Here is a 23,267-nt window from a genome sequence, read left to right as displayed (position 1 = left end):
ATTTAATTTTTCTTTCCATGATATAATATTTCCATGATAGTTCTCTTGGAATGACTTTGTGAAATTTGCTTTTTTAACTACGCTTAAATGCTGTTCCTTTGTTCGCTGAAATGATCAAAAAGAAGTATCTTTAGTAAAAAATTCAAATAATTTTACGTTTATATAAAAAGAATATACGAATTACAAAGTGGTATTTTGTCCAAATTATCGATCACTGCGCCTCGGCTCGGCTATTGGCAAAACGAATACATAGTCTAGTTTATATTAATAGCACTAGATGTCAGTAGTCTTCTGTTTTGCGTGGTAATCGTCACATGTTTAAAATGGCTACTCCGCTGCAGAAATTATTTTGTGTTCTCGAGTTTGCGAAGTTTCGTGATTACAATGCAATGGCGTTTCAAGTTGAGGTACCAAAGTGATCCTCCGAATGGGTGGAACATTCGCAGATGGTATTGGCAGTTTGTAAATACAGGATGTGTATGTAAAGGAAAGAGAACTGGCCGCCTTCGTGTTCCCGACGAGAATGTTGTACGAATTCAAATTGCTTTCCAACGAAGTCCTTCGAAATCAACTTGTCGTGCTAGTCGGGAGTTACAACTGCCTACAACAACAATTTGACGTGTTTTGAGATATCGGTTGGTTGTGAAGCCAAACAAGTTACATTTGCTACAGGCTCTGCGTCTTGATGACCAACGCAAACGTGTGGCACTTTTGTAACGAGGTTATTGATGATATTGACAATGATAACACTTTTGCACAACGCATCGTGTTCAGTGATGAAGCTACTTTTCATGTTAGTGGTCATGTAAACAAACACAGTGTTTGAATTTGGGGCCTATAGAACCCACATGCAGCCGTTGAACATGTACGAGATTCGCACAAAATCAATGTGTTTTGTGCGATATCCCGATCGGCCCATTCTTCTTTGATGGAAACACGGTTAACGGTCAGCAGTATCTTGCTATGTTACAAAACTGTTTGTTTCCGAGGTTGCACGAAGACAACTTCATTTCTCATTAAGATTGCCCCCCCCCTCACTGGTGTCGCCAAGTGTGCGATTTTCTGACTGAAACTCTACCGAACCGTTGGATTGCTCATCAAGGAGCTGGCGACTTAGCATGTCTCAGCTCGCCTCGACGGCCACCGGATTTGACACCCTGTGACTTCTTCCTGTGGGGTTTCATTAAAGACAACGTTTATGTACCACCACTTCCACAGAACCTGGAAGAGGTGAAGAACCGGATCCGTATTGTCATAACATCAGTGACGACGGACATGCTTGCCCGAGTATGGAAGGATTTTAAGTATCGATGTGATACTGTTCGTGTCGCTGATGGAGGACATATTGAACATGTGTAATCTGAACTTGACAGGTTCGTACATATGTGTGTAAAGTTTCATGTCATGCAGTTTATAAAATATATGAATTTAATCGAACTTGTAAAGATACAAAATTTTTTCCATTTTCACATTTTTCAATAACTACTGAATAGGCTTATGTTGGAGTTTTCTTGGAGCCACAGCTTTTGGTTACTTTTTGGCGAGCTTATTATATTTACCTCTCTCTCTCTCTATATATATATATATATATCAAAAATGTGTGTAAGATCTATTTTAGCTAACACATTATTCGTGTGTTTATTCTTTTTTCTACCGTTTATTTCTTCCACCAGTCGTCATCGGAATGCAGAATGAGTTCAGTCATAAGCGAATTTTTAATTAAAAGAGTACTGTGACAAGGAGCTAGTATAGCTGCTTAGCCTGAGAATCGTACCTACATGACATGCGTGATCGATGAGTAAATTTTGTATTTGTTAACATGTAGAGACATAAGGTATTTTTAGTAAGCAGGAATGATGAAAAACTAACAAAACCTTCGCCGGGAATCGAACCGCGGACCTCTGGAATACCGGCCCAGTGTGCAGACCACCACACCACGAAGGCTCGCCAAGAAGGTGGGAGAAATGCCTTATAAACACGCAGGATAGGAATCCGTATTAGTCAGAATCGAGTTTTTTAGTAGTTGGAACTTAGGTTGTATATTATATTTATTTAAATACTTGATATATATATCAAAACAGTGAGTTGTACAGTCGTTATGTTATTTTGAAGCAGGAGACATGAAAAATGTGCAATGCCCTCGTCGGCACTCGAACGTGGACCTCTCAAATACGCGCCGAGTGTGCTACCATTACACCACGAAAGAACGCTGAAAAGAGGGGGAAAATACCTTACAGAGTTATTAAAACTCCACATGCTAGTATTTTTGTTAATTTTTATGTAAAATGAATTTTTAAATAAACATTTTAGTTAAGTTTTATGCCTGTGTTACTGCCTTTCCTGTGTTACTGAACTTTAGTTGAAACTTCCATTTAATACGAAGATGAGAATTCGTCAAAATAAGAGAAAGTTAAACGTATGACGAACAAAAGTCACAACAACAACGTAACGACACTTCTTTTCATTTACGATCGTAACGTGTGTCGTCATCCCTGCGCTGAGGAAATTAGGGAATTTTAGAAAATTTGAGGATTCGAATTTTTTTTCTCAGTCGTTGCCATAATTATGAGGAATGATTTGAGAGAGAGGGTAAAAATGGCTTTGAAGGGCTTATTCTAAAGTAACGAATTATAATTATTTTCAGTTTCGCTACTGTCAAGTTACATATTCAGGCGTAGAAAGATAATCGGACTTTCGTTGACATTGATGACCTAAATATAGTTTAATCTAAAAACAAAGGCAAACAAAGTAATAGTGATGAAAATTTTGATTTTTTTTCCTCCCCCGTTAAGGGCCAATGAAAATTCTCTTACGCGTCAACTTACGCGCCTCTTACGCGTCTTACGAGAAATTCTTTTACGCGTCAACTTGATACTTTAAACAAGAAAATAAACTTTCACTATCAGCTCGTTTCCATTATAGTAAAATATTTTTTAACATATAAAAAATATATATATCTTAAATTAGTTATTAAAAAGAAAAGAGAGAATGAAATAGTATGACGCACTTTGAAAATTTTTTACTTGCAGCGTTTGAAAGCAAAAATACTGTTATAAATGATAAGAACTACACGTTTAGATCAACGGGCCAGTAGGTAATATTTGCGAATATATATCATTTAGCAGAAAATTGTTTGGCGCGTAGTTGTACTGCAACGGAAAAGATTCAAAGCTTCTTTTTCGACAGAATTCATGAGATGGTTGCTCACCATATTAGACGTAAGTGGCCATTAATTGATTGAGATAGTTGGTAGCAAATACGTGGTTGAGAAGAAACTAGAAAAGTAATGCAAAGGTTTAAAAAAAATTAGACTTCTTATGACAATAGAATCTCTCATTTCTGCACCGGAATCTCTCAAATTCTGGATAACAGATTTTTTTTCCCCAGAAAATTCAATATATATTTTTAGAACATACCTGTTAATGTCTTACGATGAAACTTACTCTTTGCGAAGTCCATTGTTTGTGTTTTGAAATTTATCGGCCTCAATTAAATAAATAATATAAAAAATCGTAAAGATTATCTAATATTAAAAGGCATATGCATGGGTTTATATACTAGAAACACAAAATTAAACGTCATTTTGAAATTACTGTAAACATTATCACATAAAACTTAGTAATTTTTAGTGGAATGGCACGTAATTGCGAATCCCTTTTTGTTTTACCTCATCTTTCTTATTTCCCAGTACATGTCCGATTATTTCGTCATGATCTTGAAAGAATGTGACGGGAACAAAATTATCTACATCCGCCCACTGAACCTTCTCTTCACTAGACCTAAACTTCTCCGAACGTGAAATTAATTCTAAAATGTCGGGCACGGGATCTGTATGTGTTTCAAAATCAGAAGAATCATCATATCAGTCAGATCGTCACTTACGTCATACGCCGCAGTTTGTGCCAACAGCAACGTAGAGTAATATTCTTTACATTTTTCACGCAATATACAACGCAAAAGAGCGTTTTTCTAGGTGAATTGTTTTTGAAAATCGTAGACACTGATTTTGAAGTCACACATTGACTCATTAAAAAGGGGTCACTAGTTCATAATAATACTCAGGATAATTCCTTGTTTCTTTATTGGAAATAAATTTGTTACGCTGAGCAGCAGAAATATAACAAACATTTTTCACATTTAATTCTCCACATTGATAGTAGATTGTGTACTTTTTATCTAATAGGCTTAAATTTCGGATTTAAATTTAGAACTTCGAAATTTATTAATTAATTATGAAATTATCCGTTATTTTTTAATTACCAGCTAACTGGGTCCTGATTACGAGAGATTTTATTGTAATTTAGTTTTAGACAAAGAGTGAATGCAATTTTTCGAGCGGAAATGACAGTTATCCAAATTTTGGAGACGTTTTCCGCTCTAACATAATATGCGTCAAAGTATTTTCATGTATTCAAATTGTATATTGTTAATCATTAAATAAAATGTGTTATTCTTATTTCTTATTAAAGGAGTTTTTATGAATGAATTTTGTCAATAACAAGTTTTTATTCTGTATCACTGTATTTCAGTCTTGGTTCACTGAAATAACTAAAACAAAGAATGATCTGAAAACAAAGAATGTGCTTAAAATTTTGTTTTTATCAGTTATATTGCCACAAGAGTGTTGTTTTGCTTCGGCAAACATTTAAAGCGTATGCCATGTGTAAACTGAGTGCAAGTGCATGAAGAGGTTTCGGGATTCAAAAGTGGCAACATGTCAGATGTAGCCTGCTGTGACTTGGACTCCTCTGACGAACAAACATGAAGAAAGCATTCAGATAATGCGACCAAGCAGGCTTGAAGATCGTCGAAAGACCGTTCACCATATTTCTGAAGAAACTGTCTCCATCCGACTGTTCATAACATGTCGCTTGTGTCTCAAATCTTGTTCATTGCAAATTTTTTTGTATTTCCGCAGATAAAACTTTCAAAAATCAGTTCACTCGATTAAAATATAATAATTCAATGATATGGGTGAGGAAGATAAAAATAAATCCCATACCATGATTAATATTCTGTGTCACTTCCAGAAATGTGTCCATATTTATAGCCGTAAAGCAATATGTTGGGAAAAGTGTATTACTCGTAGAAAACTGCTGATATGTTTTTTCTTTACAAAAAATTAAGAATGAGGAGAGACAACATCTGGTGCGTTGATATCTCCCTTCACTTACACATGCATCTAATCTAACCAGTTTTATTTTTTTAGGTTTTGGCTGAGGTTGTGCACTTCATGGACTGGGAGAAGGTGGCCATTCTGCACGAAGACGATGAGTACAGCATATTCGTCGCCAAGGTGTTTAGTCAGATCTCCAAATCTGGCTATCCCTGCATTTCGGCCATCCGTTCATTAACTGTACCCGAGTCCCAGAAAGACGGAAGTGGCGCAGATCTCAGATCTTACCACAGAATTCTCTCATCTTTCACATCCAAACTCTCAGACAATACTGGAGTCATTGTCATTGGTAATCTTTTGAGTTAGTTATTTATAAAATACTTATGTATTAACCGGTACCTGCCGATATATGTCCAGAAATACCGATCTTGGACCTGATTCCCGTGAGCATTTTAGATCCTAGGAGATATTTTGGGTTCTGCTGGAAGGGAAAGGACTTCCTATACATATAAATATATATGTATATTATCCTTTCTCTCCGTGTATATATCTCCGTGTACCGATAATATATATACACCGATAATATATATATACTCCTTGTATATATAAACGATATATATATATATACCTCCTTCCTTAGTGTAACTACGTGATACAGAAAAATATTCAAAACTGCTGTTGGACATAGAGCATAACAACTGAACGAAATAAAACAATGCCGTTAAGAAAGTTAGTAAAAAAGGGCTTAAAATATTTAGTATCGCAGCGCGGTACAGAACATTGGCATAATTTTCAATTAAACAAAAGAATAATTTTCTGAAAACAAGCTTACATGTTTGACATTATACTGATTTAAACTATCAGCAGTACTCAACAGCGATGCAACTTTCACCAACTCCCCACCCGGAAAAAAAAATCAAAAAAAAGTTTTAGAATAAGAAATATTACTTCGAGAGCAGATACGGAAGCAGAGACAACTGTGGAGAATAGTACTGTGCTACAATTTTGAATACTAAACACTGCTAGTTCGCACTGGAAATAAAAATATCTGTATCATCTGTCTCTTGACATCGAAAATATACTTCATTCCCAAAAGGCGGCAAATTTTGGCTGTGAATTGGCAGGTGCTGGATAATACGTAAGTATATTTTGTTACTTTTTACTAATTTTCTAAGTGATTAAAAATCTCCTATTGAATGGAAAAGGATGGATAGTTCTTTCCTTTTAAATTCTCTAGATTCTGTCATTTTCGTCATTTTAATGTTAAAAATCATCATGATATCTTTCACCTTTTGGCTTGCCATTATTTTTATTAGCCATTAACGTTCTACGACTGTATTTCCTGTTGGACACATTTGCCTAATTCTGCCAATGGTTGATATGCTATTTATAGTTGTAGCAGTCATGAACGTAATTCTAAACAGTTTGTGTTACATTATGACGCCGTTCAAGAATCTTTAATGCCTCCTGTATGAATTCGCTGTTAGCCTTTGCAAATGGCGCTTTAATGGTGTGTTTTGCTAAACAAAATAGAACTCATAAAACACATTATCAGCACTGACGAAGCAGGTTTCTACATATTACATATGTATGCTTAAGTATGAAGCAAACTTATTACACTGTGTTGAGTATAGGCTAATAGGATAAAATCCTACACATTAAAGATCATCCCAGATCAAATTCTTAATTCGGAATGGTCTATAATTACTCAAACATTTAGGAAATTTCGACAAATTATAATTATCAATGTGTTATATTTTCAACCAGTTTAATCTAAAGAATAAATTCTAAATCAGTATTCAAAACAAAAAGAATGCTCTGCAAATAACGAAAGAATAAAAATTATTTGTCAATGAAGAAACTTATTTATAAATAGCAAGAAAGAACGATATATTCGAAAGAAAATTTGAATAATGTCATTGACTTCAAAAGCGGTAAAACTTCGGTTAGAACTTTTTGTTTTTCGTTGCAGATTATTTATGTATGCCATATAAAGTGCAATTAAATTTCTTATTGTTAAGAATAAAAACAAATCTTCAAATGCTCCTTTGATGTCATCTTCTCTCGCTATTTTTATAGTACGGACTTCTGTTTTCTATAAATAGTGTAGTAAACTAGAGAATGGGCCAATTGTACGACTGTGAATCGCCAACTTTATTACCTGTCTTGTGGAAAAATCTGTCATCTGCTAGATCTCACCCAAACATAGCTTCCGGCAAGAATAACAGCATTTATAATAAAATCGCAAGTTTACAATAAAAAGTAGAATTTTGCGCAACGGTTTCAGAGTGCTCTTATGATGCTATGTGATTTACAATAGAATTTTTTTTTCTTGCAGATGTTTTTTACAAGACATGCTACATTACGGAGATAAGAATTTTCGGGTGCAGAAGTCCCTCTCGTTTGTATACAAAAACATCGCTTATTGTAATCAACAAGTTGGTTAATGTTATCAGAATATTTTAGAATTAATTTTTTAAACTGAAGTAAATTCCCTAATAAAATGGAAAGTCAAAATAGAATAGAAATTACCAAATGACAAATACATGCCAGTAAATAAGGGATTAAATTGCCAAGTATTCTGAGTTTGATTTAAGGTTACCATGTACAAAGGACCCTGTTTTTCGAAGAATCTTCTAGACAAGAAGACCAGAAAACTACGATATATTGCATTTGCTGAACATGTCTTTGAATCGCAAATAAGGAAAGAAGCTTTAAACATGCCAACATTATAATAAATAGTGGTGGTAATAAATAGTTTATAAATATTGAATATCGCAAAACACACCGGGACTATCCACCTAAGGGGAAGGATATGTTCGTGGACGACTTTCTAATTAATAAATAATGAAATAGAGGATACTCAAGAACTAAAAACAATATTTTCTACTGATATGAATTGCGTGGAATTTAACTTTTGGACAGATATCGGTGGGAAACCTCAATTTGAAGCGTCAATGACAGAAAACATTTGCTAATCGGTTTCTGAAACAAATCCAAGTACATTGTGTGAGAAACTTTCTGAAGAAGATGATGATGAAATTGGTGAATTTCCTAAAAATGATGAGCTGAAGAATAAAGATTATTAAGATTAGGTAGAGCATCGGTCAAATTATTTCCAGAAACATTATGAATAGTAAACGTTCATATCTGAATTTTCTGAACATTTGCAGACAATCAATGATTAATGACTTTTCCTTAATTAAAATGCTGTGAAAGTAAATATTTACGTTTTCTAGTTATATTGTAATAAATTACTTAAATTCCCTTGATATTTTGAAGGTTATTTTTTCATCGCATAATATTATTATTCGGTTAATGTTATAAAAAATAAGCATGAACAAATTTGATCACATTAACGGCGTATACTGTATTAGAATGCACATTGCAGTACTGAAATTACATAACAAATACTTTATAGTATAGAATTCATGCTATGTCTAAATTGAGCATTTATTTTGTTTTACACTTACGGTCTGAAATCGTACTTTTTCCAGCGTTCCGCAATAAACGAGCTTAACATTTATTCTAAATAAAGCTTAAGTTTAATCTGACGCTCAGTTAATTTGTCCTTAGTTAAACAGGAGTTGATAATATTAACTTTTACAATCGTCATTTCATTTCCGGAGAATGTTAGAACTGAAACGTAAATTCGAATAAAACTGCAGTTCTTCTGCCATATGTTTATTTTCTTAAATATTAAAAAGTCACATCTTTCTTCAATACTATTACTTGATAAATTGTAGATAAACTATGAGTCTTTTTATTTGATAATAAAATTGATCTAAATAATGTATATCGTTTTCTAATTGCTACAGGTCACACTAAATCGTTTGAAATGATAATTCAGGCTCTCGGTGAATCCCAGAATAATTTTTCTCGCCTTCAGTGGCTGTTTTCTTGGATGCCTGCCTTTTCCAAGCTCCGGAATTTAGGCACCATGATCAACAAGAAGAATATATTTTCTTTGGCGCCATTTCCTAAAGAGATTGCTGCATTCGAAGATTACTGGCGAAGACTCTCTGACTTGGCTAGCAATGCTGAAGGCAACGATCGATTCTTCATGGAGTATGTTATGTCTCAGAAGAACTGTAAAGTATCTGGTTTCAAGAATGTGATTTATGACAACATGGTTATGTGCGAAAATCTGATTTTGAAGGAAAACCCAACTGATAGCTTGATGCGAACAGCCAGGTAAGGTTATATTTATTTCTTGCGGTATCGAAAAAATATGCTTTTTTTTTTTAATGATGTGATTCTTTTGAGGTACTTAATAGTATTTCTTGCTTTTCGGTATTTTTTATTGCATTTTTGTAGTAAATAATTTAAGAACTTCGATTTATTTGAATAACCTTGAGTTTAAGAAGTAGAGTGTTTGAGATGATCTTTTTAACATTATTCAGATTAGTATTCTTTATACATGCATTCCAAGATTTTCATTAAAACCATTAAAATACTGGTCAAAACAATTTATTCGCCTTCATACGAAGATAAATAATGAAAAGAAGTAAGGTTTGAACAAAGACTGCACCTTCTGGAAATTCAGACTCCAAAAGCTGTTGAAGAAACACTTGTAAACCAACAATATTGATAGATAAGCGGACTGTAACCGTTTATAATGAACTTCTTCCATTAGACGTTCTTCATAAAGCTTCCAGCAAAGGTAATCCTAGGCAATGACATCCCATTCTTCCTCTAGTGTAAGAAACTGAAAAAGAATAAAACGTATGCTGCATTTTTTAGACTGTATTAGAATGCACATTTCAGTACTGAGATTACATAACAAATACTTTATAGTATAAAATTCATGCTATACATTGGTCTGTAAGATTGCTGGTGACAAAATTTTAAAGAAAATCTGATGTGGGGCACACCACATGACTTCCCTGTACGGAGTATTAAATCATACACATGTTTTGCTGCATTTCATTTAAGCTTATTTCCTCGAATTTCATTAGAGATCTATTTCTCATTCAATTAATTTAGTTATCACTTCGCGGCAAAGCAAAAATACATAAAAACTTAAAACAACATCTCCATTAGAAATTGTAAAATGCAGAAAAACATAATACACCAAATATAGTTAAAACAATTTAAAAAGCAGATTTTAGAAATAAAATTATAGTTTTTTATACAAAAACAAGCAATTCGGCCAACGTACAAGAAGGCAGATTTTTCGGTGCACAAAATTAAAAGTTTACTTTTGCTCCCACTCGGCAAAAAGACATTGAAGGTGCAGAAACTGACTTAATTCACTATTCTATTGAGTTTCAAATTCAACAATTATTGCATGCAGATTAACTTAAGGCATAAAAATCGTAACCTGAGCATAACAACAAAACTCGTTCACTTTTAAAGCAAAAAATGCACTATTATACAACGTATAAGAATAAAAAACTAAGCTCACCGAGCCAGGGAAAGAATGAGAATATATACATATATATTTGTATAAGATTGGAACAGCCAGTTAATATTACCGAGTGCAACGAAAAAGGGAAGTTCAGAACTAAATATTATAGCAGTCCTATATACAAAATTTCAACATTCTACGGGTACTCGTTCTTGAGTTGTGCGATATACATATATACGTACCAATGTACGTTAAGAGGTCAAGGGAAAATTCTCTTCTGAATCCATTTTACAATCCTTTTCGGCAAAAGCAGCCCTTTATTCTGTCCGTACGTACAGATGTAACGCAAAAACATCGTTCAAATGTTTTCGAGAGCGGTTTAACCGGACATTTTTTGTCGAAATATGATACTGAAATTTTTCGTGACTACAATACTTCTTTTACTTCGTACAAGGAAGTGAAAAAGATATATATATGCAATATATAACAAAATATAATAGCTGTTCTAAAAAAAAAATAATTGGAAACCTCAAAATTAACATTTTAAATTTGATGATATCCCTGTGGGTTCATCTTGTATGTAAGATACTATAAAATATAATAGCTGTTCCCAAAAAAAAAAAAAAAAAAAAAAAAAAAAAAAAAAAATGGCGACCTCAAAATTAACATTCTAAATTTGGTGATATCCCTGTGGGTTCATCTTTACTCACAGGTTCCAAATTTTTCTATATTACGTAACGTTTTAATGCAGATGCCTCTTGTCTAATCAAAATTAATTGTAAACCAAAACTCTGAACTGAAACTTTCCCACTCCCAACCTTCTTCCTCCGCAGTGCTATGACACTCTTCCCTTTTTCGTATAAGCTCTCATGCTGGCAAGACGTTATTTATCCATGCTGCTGCCGCTTACTTGCTTAGGATGACGCAGTACTTCAAAATGGAACTTAATTGTATTGAAACATAATTAGGAAACACCTTGTTTGCAAAAAGATAAACGTAAGAAAATTAAGATTGTGATTCTTTAAAATACGTTGTGCTAAATGCGTCATCATGCTTTTCCACTTATTCCTGCCTTAAAGCCACTACGGTCTTCTCAGCCATCTACGCAATGTCGAAAGCTGTTACAAGTTCCAGTGTCTTCATCTACTTCATCTACGCATTTTAAAATTATTACATATATATATAAAAGAAGACTGCCGCTTTAAGATGCAAAGTGTTCGTAAAGAAATTTTTTTGTTTAGCGTTCCATATAAGTGAAATTGGTAACGATTTGTAAAAAGAGAATATCACTTACAGATACAAACTGCAAGAACCATTTATAAAGAATTTAATCATAAGAAGTATCTTTGCCAACACGTTTTGCAAAAGACTGTACGTAAACTTCTAAAATCTTCACCGTTAAAGTTACTTCCTTTCACTCTTTACCTCCATGAGAGAGAAGAGAAATGGTTTTGCGTCGGATCCGTTATCGGAACTGTTTACAGTAATTTTTAACTGAAGCCATTCTTTATAAACGACTGCAGTAGTTTGCGCCTCCAATTGATGTTGTTTCTTCAGAAGTTTTTTTTTCCCTCGCGGGGGGGGGGGCATTTTTTGTAGTTGACTTTGAACACTTTTTGCAGATTGATTGTCCAACCGATAGATTGTTTATTCACCACTTCACTATTTATCTCCTTAGGAAAGAGAATGAATGGCCTTTTTGCAAGACCCATTACTTAAAACGTTTATAAACTTAAAATCAAAGGAGGTCTTTGCAAACGGTTCCTGCAATATGTATATATAGGCGATTACTCTCCCTGTCGAAAACTGATTTTTTGCACACTGAGTTTCCAGCTGATGAAATCTTTACTCCTCAAGGCCACATATTTTTATAGTATCTCCTTGGGAGGGAAGATGAATAGCCTTGAATAGGATCCGTTACTAAAAGAACTTCCAAAGATATGGAAGACTTGGAGATACAAATTGCAGTAGTTTATAAATACATTCTTTGAAAATTTCTTTATAAATGGTTCTGGTAAAGGAAGAATATCGCTTAGAGATTTAAACTGCAGGAAACTTCTATAAAGATATGTTAGACGTTCTTTATATTCTTTGTTAGAAGCTCCTGCAGTTTTTGTCTCCAAGCTATATTCTGGAAAAATTTTTATCGACATCGTATGCAGACTGAGTCTCTAACGGGTCTAGTCTTTAATCTAAATTCTCTTCCTTTTTTGCTATTTTTATCCATGGACGATGGGCGGCATTGACTAGTATTAAAATACGGAACCATTTATAAAGAACTTCTAGCTGAAGTTCTGTATAAACGATTGTTGAAAAAAACTTTTAAAATATGACTTGGATATACACACTGCAGGAACTGTTTATGTAAAACTTCTTCGTTTACTTCGGGGACTTTCAAAAAATGGCTTTGGTAGAGAGAGAATATCACTTGGAGATTCAGATCGCAGAACCATTTATAAAGCGCTTCTTCTACTAGAAGACATTTATAAATTGTTCCTACAGTTTCCATTTCCAAACGATATTCTCTTATCGGGAGTTTTTCGTCCACACTACCGGGAAACTTCTGTAAACAATTTCTGCTAGAAATTCTTTATGAAAACTTCTAACAGCAATTATAAAGAAGGATAGAAAATAACATTGTAGGCAATGATAAACTTATATTTCATTATTCATATACGCTTTTTAATTGTACAAGAAGTTCTTTTATCAATGTACACAGCAGTAGTATACACTGTGTAATTTGGGTTTATTTTATGCAGTTTTAATAAAGATTCGATATCTTGTATGGATTATAGCATATAACGTGAGAGCTATATGTCTTTATGTTACAATTTTTAAACAGCCTTTAAGTCGTCAACAGGCAAAATGTTATCCTTGACCATTTTAAATGCTTGAGTGCACAATCTTCTCTCGATCATATGCTTTCTTGCATAAATTTAGATTCTAGTTGTCTAAATGTTTACACTTAATAGACTTCTGCAAGTTAAGATGAGGGCTATATTAGACTTTATTTTACAGCTGCTACACCTAGAGGAATTAAGAACAATACCCGCACCTTTCACCAGTGCTGGTAACATAGTCAGGCTTTCAGATTCCATTTGAAAGGCTTTTCATGAAGCCCTGCTAATAGCCCCCCTTTTTTTTTTCTTCGATCCTTGGCATTGGTAGACGAGCCATCTGCCGCAAGTATGTCTGGGAATTAAAAAGTTATAAAATTGTCAGTAATTGAATGGTCTTCTACGCTGATTGGATAATAAGACTGCTGAACTGTGATTATCCCACCCTAGTGAAAGGCTTCGTTTATTTTAATTATGGAAAAACACACGCAAGGGTTATTTGCCTAAAGGGAGGAATGTCTTCGTGTAAACTGGCTCATATCCACGTTGTGATTAAGAGTGAAGTATTCTGTATTAATACATCACCCTTAATCCTAATCCATAAAATTTGGAAATATCATCTGATGTTAATGACATTTCCATACGAAACACTTTCAATGAATTATATTTTAAGTAATGTTAATATTGTACATTTCAATATTTAGTATGATGAGATCATCCTGATATAACGTCGCATGATGAGACAGCTTGGTAGTCATCACACGATGAGATTCCAGAGGAACATCAATGGCATGCCACATCATCTTATTTAAATTTTAGAGACCTCTCACAACCAGAAATCACGTAGAATACGGAAAGGGATAATATCAAGGCCTTCTGTAAGACCTTTTAACTGTTACCAGAAACATTTCTTTTTTGATGTCGACCACATGAAATGCAATCTCGATGAAAACTGCTATCTCCAAACCATTCTTACAAAACAGGAATTGCATGCTGTGAAATGTTTGCCTTTCTATTATTGGTTCTCATCTTTTACCCTCCTCGCATCTCTTTAACCATCGCTAGACGATCATTCCCTTCCCTCTCTTTTCCAAAACTCAAAAATATATATACATTTATTTAAATTTAGATTATTTTTTACTGTGTTTCATAAACTGAACGAAAAAGTATAGAAAATATGGATAAATACTAGAACTTGAATAAAAGTAGTTTTCAGTGTTCCTAAACTAAAACTAAACACTTAACTGTTAAATAAAAGGCTAAATGTATCTCCCCTGAAACTGTGAAATTCTCCCTGATTCAGAACCTATGCTTTAGGCTCACATAATCGGAACGGAAATAATTTTCATGGTGTACATAGGGTAAGAAAAATATGCAATAGTTTTGTGTGTTTATTGCTCTTTATGAAATAAAAGGTACCTCATGCCATAGAATGCTTCATTGTCACAGTTCATCAACAAATACTATCGCGAGAAAAAGCAAGAAAACGTTTTGAGCATTTTGTGGTTTCAACTCATATACAGTGCCGATTTCAGAAGAGTACCACAACAAATTGACTTGTAACATTTTTCATACCCTGGACCAGGGAATGTAAAATTCATATGCCATTTCTCGAGCATTTGTGACTGAATATTTAGAACAGGTAGCTGCATCAGCCGCAGCTACAACCACTTCTTCAGCAACTTGAGCAGTGAGCTGCTTCAGCAACTGTCTCCCTCTTTGAGCCACGCCAAATCTCCAGCCTCTTCAAATTTCTTCATTACCTTTTTTAACCAGGGTCTTGTCATCTGCCGTTTCTTTCAGTCCCTCCAACGAATGATATCTGCAATGCAGCTAAGCAATTCTGCCGCTTTCGTACAGTTATTTGCGAAGATAATTTATTTAGTTATTTGACGAACAGTGCGCGTTCTTTCTTCTTTAGACGCATTATTGACCCAAACAAGAATAGTTTACTGATACCGATAGCTTTCTTTTTTATGCGAAACCTTTCTTTAGAGAAGAAAGAATATGCTTTGTTTTCCAAGTTATTTTATGAGAACAGCAACAGCTGCTCAGTTGCGTTGAGAAAATAGTCTTTTCTAATTCGCATAGAAGAAATATATTTTCCATATTGATAAAATGTTTCTTAAAAAGCGAAAATTTGTGCCCTAGTGGCGAAAATGTGAGCTTTTTTTTTTTTTTATTTCTTCCTATTTCTGTTCTCTATTGCCTAAAGTTGTGGTCTCAAACTCGCAGTACGCGAATGCACTTCAGTCGTGTATATGCTGCCAATACGGTAGGTATAGTTTTAGAGACATAAAGATACGGTTTGAGCTGTTATTGGATAAAGATATGGAGTGAGCTTTTATTTATTTGAAGTAAAAATGATGGAATGGATAGATTGTAGTTTGTCTTTGTTACAGTATGCTTAAAGTACAGGTAGAAGCTGTGCCAGCACCTCTGTAGTACCACACAAGTGACTGAGATACTGTTGAACATAGTTAATTGTTAATCTTACTCCCCAATTTTGAGGGAGGCGGTCTGAGGTTGCCCCGTCACTCTTCCCCTGCTATCAAAAGGACCTTTGGCTCGCCGTGTATTTTGAGTGTTTCCCATGCCGCACAGACACTATTTGCTTACAAACATCCATGCCTTCTCCGGAATTCGAGCACGGGCTCTTCTGTACGACAGGCAGCGTCACTAATTTCTATACCGTTCAGGAGGCAGTGCGCTTGTACACCAAGCTGCGCGACTAAGGGTAAGGTAAGGGAAATTCCCTTGTTGGTATAATCAATAAATTTCATTTTAACCAGCCCACAGCTGGTAGCGCTTGAAATTTCCAGTTAAGGTTAAACGTAAGTTGTTAAGTGCGGTTAATTCAAATATTGTAATTATGTGATATAAATATGAGACATAGAATTAAATATTTAGGTATAAATGCGTTTGAATTACAAGCATAACCAACAGAAATTTCTTACAGATACCAAACTTTATTCTTCATATAAAATAAATATAAGTTTGAATTTTTCCTTTCTGTTATTATTGTCTATTTATGTTTTGTAAATATTCAATAAATGAAACTAATTTTACTTTTTTTGTTAAAAAGTTTTTGTTTTATTTTGTTAAAAAAATCTATTCTGGCCCATCAGCTGCTTTCAGATAGTACTTTCGGCCCGCATTTGAGTTTGAGTTTAGTCTGAAGAACCTGTATTCTAAATTCCGTTACTTTGTGTTCATTAGAATGGGCTACTATGAACTTTGAATAAAACCTTATTTATAGCACTTCTGTATTTTATATATAATAAAAAGCTGTTAAGTTTGTGAAAATATATTCCGTGTTATATAATTTTATCGGCATTTTTGATTTAAGAGTCCAGTATTTCATTACAAATGCTAAAATATTCAATAAAATTTCATCGCATACTTGTGTTATTACCGGGACATATCATGGCATGTCTTCAAGCACAGATATTTTATGAGTTTATTTCTCATTTACTTCCGCATCATCTGAAGGAAAACAGAAAAGTAAGTAGTTAAAACTTTTCACAATCTGTCACTTGCTACGCTTCTGAAATAAAGAAATGCGAAGATAATTTATTTTCCCGACTCTTATCTCAGCTTGCAGAACTTCTGTTTCAAAAGTGAGACCTTTGTAATATAAAGAAAAGAAAAAAAGATCGAGAGAAAAATTGCTAAATCGTTTTACGTAAAGAAGAGAAGATAAAAGATTTCACCGCGTTTAAATTTATTATGGATGTCGTCCGATAAAAGATCGTTTTCTGGGAAAAAGAGATAAAAATCTGGGAAAAGAAAAATAAGAAATAATGATTGTTTCGAGTTCTTCACACTGGTGTTAACTTTGGAAGTTGAAATGGAAATTCTAGCTTGTAAATGCTGCTTTTCTTTTTAACACAAAATCAGTAACTGATTGTGATGGAAAGCGAGAAATTGTTAAGAATCGTATGCAGGAGGTTTTTAGGATTTGCTTATTTATTTAATTTAATATGCAAAGCGCAGGAAGGCTATCTGTCTTCTTAAAGAAGGAGATGAGAGACTAGAACCTGAATCAAACTAACATTGAACAGTGGTTTTAGTCACTTGGCCTCTGATGCGCGTCATTCTGTAGGGCATAAAGAGCTTTTACCCTACAAAATGTTCTAGGTGTCCAAATCTTCTGTCTGCTAGCTTGGACGAAGTGTTATTAAACTATTTAATGTGCCAGAGCTGTGTAGTTTTCATTTATGTAGGCTTTCATTCCATATGAGTAATTTGGTGTGACAATCATAGGTCATACGGTTTCTTCTGTAGGCTTTTATCTTTTGATAGCACAAATTTGTAACACAGGAACGAAGTAATCTGTTTGTGGTGTGCCTTGCACATACATCGAAAATAAGTCTGGCACCAACTGTGGTAGAAATAATTGTACATCACTTGAATGGCAACAGCGGATGATACTCCTTACATTATGTTTTGAAATGGAGTCAGTTCTTCTTGCGATACTATTGCAAGAAGAACTAACTGAAATTGAGTTTGGGTGTAAATGAAATGAAGTGAAAGTAATTATTTTTTCAGTTACACATAAAAATAAAACGATGAGTTTAAAATGAGCAACTATAAAGCCTCTTCTCTAAAAATTTTTAAAAAGTATGTGTTGCAATAATATGTGGATAACAAAAATGTTTATTTTATTTAAAACATTTTTGGCGTTTGGAACATAAAATAAAAGTCAAGAATACTCTATGAAGGGTATCGAAAGACGTATACAATTTAAAATGTACCGTAAGCTATTTTTCATTCTAAAGAATGCATAACATTTTTGCTAAAAATCTATATTTTTGTAGTTCAACAGCTTAGAATTTTATAAAACAAATTTATAACATTTTTCCTAAAAATCTATATTTTTGTAGTTCAACAGCTTAGAATTTTATAAAACAAATTTATAACATTTTTGCTAAAAATCTATATTTTTGTAGTTCAACAGCTTAGAATTTTATAAAACAAATTTATAATCAAAATTGCTATTGTTAGTTATCGAAAAATAACCAAGATGTGATTTTTGCGTAAATGTCACTAAACTATGCAAATTGGTATTATCCATCACACAAGGAACGTTTCTTTCATGCGGAAGTATCCCGTTTTTCGATTTGTATAGAACTGTCGTGTGTCGAAATATTATCAGAGCGCTGTCAAGGGAGCTTCTAAATGTAAACAAAAAACGCCCCATCTGGAGAGTGAAGCTTCGGAGCAGTGCTTCACTTGTAGTGCTGATTTGGTCTCTCCTTCATTTTTTACCTCCATGGGTAGAAGTGATTAGAAGGGGGGAAGAAACTTCAAAAGAAGTTGAATTGTTACCTGACGACGGAAAAAGAATTCTTAAACGAAATGTGACTGGGCGAAAAAGCATATACTCGTATGAGAAGCACTCGTATGAAATACTTGGAGCAACGTATTGCTAAAATATTTGCTAAAATATAGACTTTAGCAAAAATTTTATGCTTAAAGAATAAAAAATACCTTACGGTACATTTAAAATTGTATATTTCTTTCAATACCCTTGAACGTTAATAGTATGTATTCGCTACTTTTATTTTATGTTCCATGATGAAAAAAGAGAGTTATTTAAACATATTAATATGAAAAGTGTAGCAGAATGCTAAAGGACTTACGGTAAATACCGATTATTATTTTCGACAAAATAAGAACCCCACGCTGTTGAAATCGTCGGGAGGCACTGTTTGCTATGCATTGTGGCAAAATGGCTCTATACTTTCCACATTCTCTGAGTTAAATCCAATAAAACGTTTACGGGATTATCTGGAGCTTTAAACTACATAAAATTCCGTAAAGGCATTAAATACGTTAAGGCTTATAATGGCAAAATAATGGAGTAGCATAAGTCCCAAGGACACATTAAGATAAGTATACAAAAGAGGTTTAGTAAAGTCCTTTAAAAAAGTAGAAAAAAAATATTCTGCAAGCTATTATTTGTTCCCTAATTTCTTAACGTTTTCGTTTTGCAGGCTTTATCTTTTGTATTGGCATTTTTTCAATTTTAAGTGAAAGTGAAATATCTTAAATTTACATTATTTGAATAACAGAATTTTACAAAAGTAATGTAAACATTTAAATGTTCCTTACCCCATATATATGATTTTTTGTACTGTCTGTATACAAACCTTTTCATCCGTAGCATCTGGAAGATCCGTGGCTCGAATCTCGGAGTCTATTTTTCACGCTCCCTAGTTTCGAAAAACCTAATGTCTTTATAAGATAATCTCGGACAAAAACGTTTTCATTCCTAAAAATCAATTAATAGAAATATTACCCTAAAATTAAATATAATTTACTCTACATGAAGCCTTTATATTGTAGAAAAACTCTGTATTAAATCGTGAACTGGTGTGTCTCAAAGTCAGTGATCTTCGACATTTGTAATTACATCAACACAATCTTTAAAATGTCTAGTCGCTGTTAGTTTCAAATACTATGTAATTATTTTTTGTTAGCCCTTTTTTCTGTTCTGTGAGTGTCTTCAGATTCAGAAAAAAAAGCGATTAATATTATGAACTTTTTTTTCAGGTTTTTACCTGCTATTCATGCGTTGTTCACCTTCGCACACGCCTATCGTAAAGCTTGGACCGATAAGTGTAATGGTGTGCCTGGTATGTGTCACGATTTGAAAGTCATGTCGAGAAGAGAATTTGTGGAACGGTATTTAGAACCACTGGAGTTTGCACATGACTCCCGCGAAAGAAGCCCGGAAGGAGTGGTAGGTGAGAAAACAAGTCAAGGTGCCAGCGGAGAAATGGAAGGCATGCAGATTGCGTTAAATGCGTATTCCTTCTCACCGAGCAGTGGACTCCAGTTCAAGCAGGTGAGTTAACTTTCATACTCTTTTCCCAAAATGAGAATATTTTCCGTCTCGTAAAATAACAAAAGGATTGTGAGTACTTGCGTATTAACTGCCACCCCGATATACCGCCATCAATCTACACAATGCATCCATAAAGTTTTAAAACCAAGTTCAGTACCTCCTATATGCTTAAAGTAGTATTGACTAAGTTTGTAGACAACCGAACATTGAAAGAAACAACATTCTTACTTCTTAACATTCAGTATTGAATTCTTATCAGTTTAGTCAACGCTTGACACGTTTATACAGCTGTTTGATTCACCCGCAGAATTCAAAGTTACTATCCTTCGGAGTTTGCTCTTCTATGACGTCACTGACTCATAGTCTGCTCACAAGAAACTATTCCGTACTCCTTTTATGTCTTCGTTTCCCTTACTTCTATACGTATATCGACGTCATTGATTCGAGCGTTGGAAAGAGACTAGCTTTGTTTGCCTACTAACCTTGGTAGAAATTATCTTTTAGAATATTGTTAGTATCTGGTTACAGCTTCTGAAAAAATAATGAATGACTTTTAAGCTGAGAGTTCATTTTATAGAAAGAAAAGTAATCTACTGATAAAAAACATGATGAGTAAAAAGAAATGGTACAAGAATGTGACACTTTTCTTTGTTAAAAATCTGCTTCAATCGTGTGGCAAAGCGTTGTCGTGCAGCAAGAACCATTATTTTGATTGACCGTTTTCAGATCTCAATTCTGTTCAGAAGTCTATCAATTATGTCTTAGGATTCACCAGTTAGCGAACTTATTCGATTAAACTGTGAAAGGTGAAAACTTTTTCTTTAAAAAAAAAAAATTAGATTCATCATCAATATCCTCGAGTCGAATAGCCAACGTCGCCCGTAACCAATGATAAACACTGTATCATGTTAATGCTTTTGAACCCTACATATTTTATGCAACATTTTTTATTCTTTTATTACTGTTTTCTCCGCTTAACATGAAAACTTTATTGCTGTTCTTTGCTCGGCACGTAAGCAGATGATAGTTTAGGAAAGCAAGTTGACATTTCATAGTAATAAATACTGTTATCATGTTCATAGGAATAAATACTGTTAAATATCATGGGGCAGATAACTAAAATTTGTTTAAATAAATCTAAATGCTTGTAGACGCCTCTAGGCGATGAAATATCTTTTCAACTTGACCAGATCAATAAAAGCTATTTTTTTATCAATGGATATGTTCGCATTTAAAATCGCACCATCGTTGCTTGTCTGTGTTTCTCTATAAACTTTGCTAAATATGAAGGCAAATTAACTTTTTTGAACCTGACATTACATTTTTAATCATGTATCTTCTACTATGTATAATTTATCCGCGTGAGAATTGGAACACTCACGATTTTTGACAAAATATCACGTACCTGAAAATGACTCTTTCTGCTTCATTTCTTGGTAAATCAAATAAATCCATGCTTGAGAATGCATATTTCGAAATTTGTTGAGGATTCTAAAAATTCGAACATTTATAGAATTTATGAAACAGGAACTAGTAAGGAGAAAAATCTGAACTTCGCAGTTTAATGGATATTAGTAGAAAATCTAATATTTAAGAATTAAAAAAAAACTTTAAAATTATATTTCAATATAAAATTATAGCCATCATTCAAGTTACATTAAACAACATCAAACATCATCAAGAGTTACTTAATAAGAATAAGTAATAAACGTTACATTTAACATCATAGCGTTGCATTCAAAATCTTAATAATACGTTCAACGTTACATTCAATAAGCGTTCAATAATCGTTACATTAATCTTAATAATAAACGTTGTATTCAGTAAGCCTTACATTCAACATCATCGAGCGTTACTTAATAACTCCTTGAAGTTACACTTTTCATACTGTTTAACCAAACGGGTGTTAGCGTGCGAATTAAAGTTATATATGACTGCTACTTAAAATATAATATTCTTACCTTGCGCCATTTAAAAATTTAAATTAGTAGCCGTTATTTGTTAATTCTAAAGCATTCTTTTTTCGAATTTTAACTGCTGTTTTAATTTATTTTAATTGTGATTAAATTTCATAGGACCTTGTGAAGAATAATTGTAGTTATATTTGTATTTTATATCGAAAAATAATCTGCTATTTTTACTTCTTTATACTAAGTAAAGGAAGTATTGTAATCGCGAAAAATTTCGGTTATCATATTTCAAAGAAGCTATTCATTTTGACACCTCTCGAATCTATTTGAACGATGTTTTTGCGTGACATTTGTACGTACAGTCAGTTTTTTTTTTTTCTTATATGTTGGTAATTTGTGCATTTTTTTGCTTAGAAAGTGATTGAGTTATGATGTTTTAATGTTCTGCTTAAGGATTTTATGACTCCAGTTAATCTGCATGCATTTTTTGTAAAATTATCAACAATTTAAAAGTTCTTTAAGTGCTATTAAGACTAATGAAGCCATCATTTATTAACATTTTAAACTTTTAGTAGAATAATGATTTAAGTCTGTTTCTGCACCTTTCTGCCGAGAGGGACCAAAAGTAAATTTTCAATTTTGTGTACCCAAAAGTATATCTTCTAGCCCGCTGGCAGAATTGCCTTTTTTTCCCATATAAACTGTAATTTTAATTGTAAAAATTGTTTTTTAACTGTATATGGTGTCTTATGTTTTTCTGTATTTTATAATTTTTAATGAAGATGTTTTGAGTTTTTATGTATATTTTTGCGTTGCCGAGGAATTTTAGTGATTTCTCAGAATGACATAATTTGTATAAACGCCTGATAAAATGTAATTTTTTTCTGTCAGATGAAACTTCAGATCTTGACTTTGATAGCGTAATGCTTTGAGTTCGTCGTTGTACCACTTATTACCATCCATCGCAAACTGACAGGCAGAACTGATTTAATTGAATGAGAAATATATTTCTAATGAAATTCGAGGAAATAAGTTTAAATGAAATGTAGCAAAATATGTGTATAATTTTATAGGCCATACAAGGAAGTCATGTGTCCATATCAGATGTTTCTTTCATATTCTGTAACTACGTTTCTAAATCTGTCTTTAGTTAGTGCTCGACATATTTCTTCAGATATTACATATATAATATAACTTCATA

The 23,267-nt window shown here is 33.4% G+C and overlaps 1 protein-coding gene and 1 long non-coding RNA gene across 5 annotated transcripts in view; one reads left to right on the top strand and one right to left on the bottom strand.

The window, feature by feature from the left end:
- The window catches only part of LOC118190517 (uncharacterized), a 309,842-nt gene that overhangs the window by 252,342 nt on the left and 34,233 nt on the right, over positions 1–23,267 (top strand). For all 4 annotated transcript variants that reach the window (XM_085821045.1, XM_085821046.1, XM_085821047.1 and 1 more), the window contains 3 exons: positions 5,210–5,465; positions 8,935–9,310; positions 19,862–20,156. In XM_085821045.1, the coding sequence (XP_085677171.1) occupies positions 5,210–5,465; positions 8,935–9,310; positions 19,862–20,156 (927 nt within the window). The remainder of the gene's footprint in view (positions 1–5,209; positions 5,466–8,934; positions 9,311–19,861; positions 20,157–23,267) is intronic.
- Positions 9,571–23,267, bottom strand: part of LOC146996579 (uncharacterized) — a 40,932-nt gene continuing 27,235 nt past the window's right edge. The window contains exon 2 of the long non-coding RNA XR_015042241.1: positions 9,571–9,824. This is a non-coding gene — a long non-coding RNA (uncharacterized LOC146996579). The remainder of the gene's footprint in view (positions 9,825–23,267) is intronic.

Source organism: Stegodyphus dumicola, chromosome 7 (genome assembly GCF_044657685.1).
Source record: "Stegodyphus dumicola isolate Sdum_Otavi_A_Nest chromosome 7, ASM4465768v1".
NCBI classification, from domain to species: domain Eukaryota; kingdom Metazoa; phylum Arthropoda; class Arachnida; order Araneae; family Eresidae; genus Stegodyphus; species Stegodyphus dumicola.
The sequence above is the reverse complement of the archived record's forward strand: the minus strand, read 5'-3'. Positions and strand labels throughout refer to the sequence as shown.